The 7,500-nt window shown below is 45.9% G+C and overlaps 1 protein-coding gene across 3 annotated transcripts in view; it reads left to right on the forward strand.

Moving 5' to 3' along the window:
- Positions 1-168: 168 nt before the first annotated feature.
- csf2rb (colony stimulating factor 2 receptor subunit beta) overlaps positions 169-7,500 on the forward strand; it is an 8,738-nt gene continuing 1,406 nt past the window's right edge. Inside the window, exons 1-15 of one of the 3 annotated variants that reach the window (XM_076164606.1) lie at positions 169-320; positions 1,933-2,104; positions 2,412-2,538; positions 2,748-2,932; positions 3,158-3,312; positions 3,504-3,648; positions 3,938-4,070; positions 4,182-4,336; positions 4,870-5,003; positions 5,145-5,328; positions 5,775-5,871; positions 6,042-6,108; positions 6,709-6,788; positions 6,903-7,062; positions 7,285-7,500. The exon at positions 7,285-7,500 is cut by the window's right edge and continues 1,406 nt beyond it. In XM_076164606.1, coding sequence (XP_076020721.1) covers positions 2,002-2,104; positions 2,412-2,538; positions 2,748-2,932; positions 3,158-3,312; positions 3,504-3,648; positions 3,938-4,070; positions 4,182-4,336; positions 4,870-5,003; positions 5,145-5,328; positions 5,775-5,871; positions 6,042-6,108; positions 6,709-6,788; positions 6,903-7,062; positions 7,285-7,500 — 1,941 coding nt within the window. In that variant the 5' untranslated portion in view covers positions 169-320; positions 1,933-2,001. Of the gene's footprint in view, positions 321-1,875; positions 2,105-2,411; positions 2,539-2,747; positions 2,933-3,157; positions 3,313-3,503; positions 3,649-3,937; positions 4,071-4,181; positions 4,337-4,869; positions 5,004-5,144; positions 5,329-5,771; positions 5,872-6,041; positions 6,109-6,708; positions 6,789-6,902; positions 7,063-7,284 lie in introns of all 3 variants that reach the window. The other 2 variants (XM_076164605.1, XM_076164604.1) reach the window with 2 other exon arrangements.

The following is a 7,500-nucleotide window of genomic DNA, read 5'->3' on the forward strand; positions in this document are numbered from 1 at the left end:
TGTTTTTGTATCTATAGCAACTGTGAAACATCTGGAACATTACAGCTGGACATCACCTGCACACTTTGAGAGTGACTGATGCGGAAGGAGAGGAGCGGGGAGAAATCAATCAACCTGACACAAAAGAAGAAGACGCATCTGAGGTTTAAGACAAAGCAGATGACTTGAAACCAAACACGAAGGAGCTGCTGTCATTTAGAAGAAGAAAGAGGAAACAGAATGGGTCACAGAGGAAACTCCCTCTCAGTGACCGACTGTGTTCCTGAGGAGCTGCTGCTTGATGAGCGAGAAGCCGACGTGACAAACAGACAGAATGAAAGGTAGAGTGGAAATGTATTTCTCGGTTTTGTTTCTGGGAGAGAATAAACAAAGTGTCCTTATAGTTATTTGTCCTTACGGTATGTGATCAAATCCTCTATGTGACAATGTAATTATAAGCTCTGTGGATGTTCTGCTTGATTACTTACACAGATTTGAATGTCTTGATATGTTGGCGTCATGTTCGATCTCTTTTTTCGTTTTTAATTTGGGGACAACGGGATGAGAACTGAATGGAGAGTTTAGATTTGAGATCATCACTTTGGTTTACTTCTCTTAAAAGTATGGTTTTAAAAAGATGAGAAGTATTTTGCTTAGGTTTCTCAAACCTTTTCACCGTCTTGAGTCATTCATGAAAGCAGAAGCAGTGCGATGTCCTAATGCCATTCTAAGGCTGTTTCAGTCTAAAGGGGATCTGAACATTTCTAGACATTACTACAATCATAAAAGCAGAGTTTAAAGGGATCATAAGCTGAGAGCACACCGCCAACCACACACACCCACACACACACACACACACACACACCAAGCTGGCTGCGTTGGCTCCCGCAGAGGAAAGAAAGAAACGCCTGCAGAGGTCATGTGGTGTTTGAGTTACAGTCTGATGCCACGTTCACCTGATGAGGGATTTCCCCTAAGCAGCTACAGTAAAACACGGTGTGAAAGGTAAGAATAGAGTTTGTTCCGACTGAATGACTTCTGAAACCCCCCTGAAGTGTGTTAGTGAGAAGATAACACCTCTTTGTAGTCCTTAAGCTCAGGTGCTCCCCCTGACCCTCATTTAACATTCACATCGTTTACATTTACATTTATCTGCTGAAAACTTTGTACCGAGTGAACTTTGGAGGTGAATCCAACATTTCAGGACTTCAAAATGTCATTATTTGGATTAAACTGCCTGAGATCAATACCTTCTGACAACAGATTGTCAATTTGATGACGTTTCCAATGAGAGGGGCCAAAATATCAATGTAACATTTGTATCTGAAGCTGCATCTCACATTCAGACTGTGCAGAAGAATCAGAATCCACACGTAATCAAAAGTAAAAAGAGGAAACACAACGTCAACAAGAAAGACTTTAAGACGCCAACACACTCACATGACACACGCCGCACCGCCAGATGAAACTAAATGCACAAATAAGCACACAAATAACCGCTTGATTAGATGGCGTGTGTTTGATTGAAACGTATTGATCGCAGACATGAAGTTGAATCTTAAAACAGCCTTTGGAGGGAAAGAAACGCGTGCAAGAACGTGTAGGATGTACAAACTCTACCTCATATTTATATTATATTTACTGTAGTGACTGAAAAGCAGAATGTGAAAATGCAAACCAAACCTTAAGAGGGGAGCTGGAAGTGTAAGCAGTGTGGCCAAAGGTATGATTGCCATAGCAACATGAGTATGTTTACACTACAGCTATCACAAGTGACAAAGAGAGATAAGAAAGGCAAGCGGATGTGAGGGGATATCTCACACAAACACACACACACACACACACTCAAAAAAAGGAAGTGATTGTGGTCATGACTCATTTCTTCATCCTCTCTAGAGACTTCTGTATGTCCGTGGGCATGTTTACCATCAGTCCCTCTCCTCTCATCTGCAGACTTGTTGATGACTTCGATGGCAGACCAGCAGCAGCGGCGGCGGCTCTGAGTCAACACTCTCCCCAGGAATGATGCCTCTCCTCTGGGTGCTGCTTCAGTCAGTGATCCCTCTGCTGGCTGTGGGCTCTGATCCACACATCTGTCCCATCCAGGAGGGCAGCGCTCAGAGCGGTGAGTCTGCGGCTCCCTGGATTTGTTATCTCTGATTTCTTTGTTCAGTTCTCTGCTTTGTCTGTGGCTGAGATGTGTTCATTTGTCTTTTGTCCTGAAAGAAAGACAGAAAGAAAGAAAGAAAGAACGAACGAACGAACGAACGAACAAACGAACGAACGAACGAAAGAAAGAAAGAAAGAAAGAAAGAAAGAAAGAAAGAAAGAACGAACGAACGAACGAACGAACGAACGAACGAAAGAAAGAAAGAAAGGAACTTCAGTGGCTGCGTACCTTGATGCAGCTGTTTGTCTCTGTCTCTTCACAGCGTCTCCATGGCTACAGTCCTTACGCTGCCATAATGACTACTGGTCCTACGTCCGCTGTAGCTGGGAGGAAGAACCACACAGTCACACACCGCTGCAGCTCTGGGTCCTGGCCTTCAACAAGAGCAGGTAGATACAGCGGAGAGGACAGCAGGGGAGGAAGAGCGGGAAAGAGGAGGAGGAAGAGGAGTGTGATGGTTGATGTTGATCTTATCACCTCCTTGATTCTGTTTTTTTGGAGCTTTGTCTTGCTTTTGCCTCTATAGCACCTGTTGTCAAGTTTGTTTATTCTTTCCCAGTGAGAGATCTTGATTTTCCCCGTCTCCGTGTCTCTGCAGTGCGTCTCTGTGTGAGCGTGACGCCGTGTCGTCCCAAGCTGCAGATACGGGACACAGGAGCGTCCAGTGTACTCATCACACCAGGATATTTGCCAACACAATCAGCCACAGATTCTTTTTCCGGCCCAGGACACAAACCGTCTGCCCGTCTGCCCTCCACAAACCTCTGGAGCTCCTCCAGCACTGTGAGCTTACACCACATCTGTCACATTCATCCCTTAAGACAACAACAACAACAGAATAACACAGCGACTACAGCCTCAAAGCTCAATTACTGGAGTGGTCTTCCTGCCTGTAGACGACCAGGAGAGCCCTCACAGACGAGCCCACACATCGTCCTTGCTGCTGTTGGTTGTTTACTTGTCTTCAGCCGTGTCCAGACATCCTATCTCTGTGTGTTCTTTGGACAGTGAGAGTGCACCCGCCTGTCAAACTGTCCACACACGGTACAGCTGATGGAGGCAGAGCGCTCCGCTGGTCCAGCCCGTACCCGTCCTCCCCCAACCTCAGCAAGAACCTCACCTACCAGCTCAGCCACAGGAGGGAGGGACAGGAGGAGTGGACGGTAAGCTGTGAACACTCAGAGCAACATGGAGACTCGTTTTGTAAGACTCATGTTCAGGAGATGTTTAGGGAATGTCCTGCAACTTACATGAAGTATTATAAAGTAGATCGCTCTCTCTCTCTCTCTCCCTCTCTCTCTCTCGCTCTCTCTCTCTCTATCTCTCTCTCTCTCTCTCTCTCTCTCTCTCTCAGGTTAATAATGTCACCAGCACCCATATGAAGCTGGAGGGGCCTTCTCTGTCTCCAGGCTCCTGGTATGAGGCGCGGGTGCGAGCCAGGGCGGCGGTGGGCCGGTGGAGCGTCTGGAGCCCTGTGATCTCCTGGCAAGCTGCAGAATGTGAATACAAAGAAACAACTTATTAGATCTGAGAGTAAAAAGCAATACTAGAACAAATGTGTGACGCCTCTCCAGAATGTTCAGCGTGTAAATGAACTTAGCTCAGATGTTTATTGGATCATTCAAACCCAGAAGGATATCAAACCCTCCTTATCTCCTTTCCTCATCTTTCTAATCTACTCTCCCTCTCCTTTTATGGGCAGAAGATTGGAGCTTTGCCACTGTTGTCTCTCTCTCTCACACACACTCTCACTCTCCCCTCTTCTCCTTCTTCTCCTCCTCTCCCTAGCCCATGGGCATATCCCCATGCTGCAGTGTGTGCTGGATGGGGAGAAGGAGGTGACGTGTAGCTGGGAGGTGAAGAGAGAGTTGGCTCAGTTCATTACCTACCAGCTGACCTGCCGACACAGCCACGCTGCAGAGTAAGTCTAGGGCTGCTCACCAGGTGTGTGTACGTGTGTGTGGAGTGTGTGCAAGTAATCCAGAGTAACGACAATGCCTCCTCTCCTCTCCTCTCCTCTTCCTTTCCCCAGGCACCAGAGGTGCTGTGTGAACCCCACAGTGACCTCTGACTCTGGGAGGGCAGCGCTGACGTACAGCTGCCGGTTGACTGTCACAGATCCTGCACATCGACTGCTGGAGCTCCAACCTGCACACATCATCAAGACCTTTAGGGCTCACAGAAACAGTGAGTAGACACGAGGCAGAGAGGAGCACACTATACACCAGACAATGACTCGCCAAATAACAAGAAACACACAGTAAAGCAACACAACTGCAAGAGCTGCATAGCAAAGCAGAAGGCAGAATAAGTGTCATGTGACCCTTTGCCCCATCTAGTGTTTGAATGTGTAACTGCATCTGTTTGGTCACGTGTCTCTGAAGATGAGATAGATAAGAGTCTGATCATTACAACGGAAGGAATCAAAGTAATAAAGTATAATAAGATCAAGATGATGTGATGGGTTGAGATAAGAATGTAAAGATTGTTTTGAATATGAGATTAGAATCAGCGATGAGATGAGATATTCCGGATACAGGTCAAAGATGAAATGATAATAATAACAACAATAATGTGAGGACAGATTGTGAGACGGTGTTATGGTTTGAAGTCTGGAGATGAGATTGGAATCAGATCAGAACATATATAAACAGTAACAATGAGACCCGTTGTGTTTTTAGACGCTCTTTAAAAGAATATATCTCCTTTTTTAAATCCAGTCCGGCCCAACCAGCCTCAGCATGTGGCGGTGAAAGAGAAAGACGGGAGCTGGTTGGTGGAATGGACTGAGCCTGTGAATGAAGCCAGGAGCAGACTGTTCTATCAGGTCAGCTATCACAGCTCACAGGATCAGGTGAGACATCAACACGGTTACTTCCTGTGGTCCGCTCCAGTCCGCTCACACTCACTAAGACTGGTCACCATGGCAGCACAATACAGCTTTCCACTGAGCCTTTAAAGAAACAGCTTTGTCTTATATATCTCCTTTTTCCAGGGATCCTCTGTCCTGCAGAACATTTCAGAGGGATCCACTTCCCTCAGTATCCTGGGAGACTCTCTGGACCCGTCCCAGCAGTACCAGGTCCGAGTCCGGGCTCTGGTCGTCCTTGGGGAAGGTACTCTTTATGAAGGGAGCCCCTCTGAGTGGACTGAAGCTGTGGGCTGGACCTCACATGCAGGTACTACGTCTATATGTGCTTACATTTATACTTATCTGGACTATTTTCTCTCTTAACTTAAATTTGTTTCACTTCATTCATCTTCCTCTTTGAACTCTGTTGACGAATTTCTTTATAAAGTACTTTGATAATTTACTGAGCGCCCTCTTTGAATGTTTTAATGTTCGATATCCGTTCCGTGTTTCTTTGAAGCTGCGTTCAGAGATATGCATCCTCTTGATTTATCTGAATGATGTAACACCACAGAGGTTTGAGATCTGATTTAAAAGCCAAATCAATCATTTAGGAGAAATCATGAAAGAATGTGCTTTAAATCCAAACGTAGTGATTAGATGGTGTTATTGTTCTTCATCAGTAAGGTTGGTTTCATCTCTATCATCGTCACTTTGTCTATTGCTGATATTCTTCCTCCTCCTCCTCATCATTTTTTTCACCCCGCTCAGCAGCCACCTGGTCCCTCAGCACTTTGCTCTATGTCTTCCTCGTTGTGTTGGTGGCCGCAGTCTTCTTCACGCTCTACTTCAGCATTCCGGCCTGTCGGAGGTAACTCATTCAAACATACAGCATTCCACTCACGCCCATTTGTCTTCAAGCATGACCTCACACCCTTTAATCACCAGTGTCACTGACAGAAGCAGGAGTCAAAATCTGAATATTCAAATCAAAGTTAAACATCTGGTCCAATCTAACCTGATTCTATTCTGCGCACACAGGAAGGTGATCCTGTGGGTGGAGTCTGTTCCCTCGCCAGGCAAAAGCAAGATCCTGTCTGAGATCAAGGTGACATGGAGTTTCTCTCTCTGAAACATCTCTGTCCATTATTCATACATGCAGTGGCTCAGGGGTCGGCGTCATCCTTGCTTTGATTACTGCTCACCTTACAGACCTGCACTTAAACATTTTATAAGGTGGGATTCATGATGTTCTGGTCCCCACATTGCTGTTACATGAGCACAGCACTCCTCTGGATACTGACAAGGACCTCATTCACCTGCTTCTCATTAGAATGCTCCTGTAGAAAGTCAGATAAAAGGGCATAATGCCTGTCAATGGCACTGTGGAGTTCACTTTGTAGAATCTGTTCCCAGTGTGTGTAGGTTTTTATGAACTTTCATAAATCTCACCTCCCTGCGTTGTTTCCATATCCTGCATAAACAAATGTCAGTTTCAGTATTATTGCTACTTCTCTCTGACGTCTTTCTGTCCATCTCATTTGACTTCCTGCCCTTTGAATTCTTTCAAATCATCATTCTAATGTTTGTTCCTTGGCAGCTTTCCTTCAGTCAATGTTGAATTTAACTCTTCATGTGTGTCCTGCTGAAGCATACACTGATACCAACAACAAAGTTAATATTTGCCTCTCTCTTTGTTCTGCACCAGTCTTTTAACAGTCAGACTCCCATGCAGAATGAGAAGACTTACACCTGCAGAGTCCAGAGCCTGGACACTTTCTCCACCTGGTAATTTGTTTCACTCTGGACTTTTCCACAAGAATAAACAAACGTCTTTACTTTCATTGCAGAAGTCCCATTTTACACATGTTTGTTAATTTCCTTCTCCCTCATGTCTTTTAGTTCCTCAAACGCTTCACTGTGGCCGAGCAAGAATGGTGGAGACAAGCTTATGCAGAAGTGTGAGGGGGAGGAGGAGGAGGGCGGCTGGCTCACTCCTCCTGTGGACCCTTCTAACGCCTCCTCCTCCATGAGCTTCACCGGCCCTTATATCTTCTGTCAGGTCAGCGCCTCTCAGCCGGCATCAAGCACATCTGGCAGCTGTTCCCTAAATCTCAGCATAAACGAATAATATGTGATGTGCACTGTGAAGACATTACACGCAGAGTAATAACTTAAACCTGCTTAAATGTTGCAAGGTTGCTTGGGAAAATCTTATTTTACATTTATCTCCCTAAAATGTGAGCTAATGAAATGTTTCCATAACGTTCCTCCTCTGTGTCAGGTGTCAGAGTCACATCAGGAGTCAGAGGAGGTTCAACATGAAGGGAAAGATGAGAACCTCTCAGCGGAGGCCTCTGCACCTCCTCCCCTTCACTTCATCGCCCTCCACAGTGACGGTTACCTGTGCCTGCCCAGCCACTGCCGCTCCAGATCCACGCAGGACCTCGTGTCTTACAGCCACGGCAACGAGCAGCCAACCCCGGGTAGAGACACCCAG

This window comes from Genypterus blacodes, unplaced genomic scaffold, assembly GCF_046128005.1.
Source record: "Genypterus blacodes isolate CSIRO-AG114 ecotype Tasmania unplaced genomic scaffold, CSIRO-AGI_Gbla_v1 ptg000137l_1, whole genome shotgun sequence".
Taxonomy (NCBI): domain Eukaryota; kingdom Metazoa; phylum Chordata; class Actinopteri; order Ophidiiformes; family Ophidiidae; genus Genypterus; species Genypterus blacodes.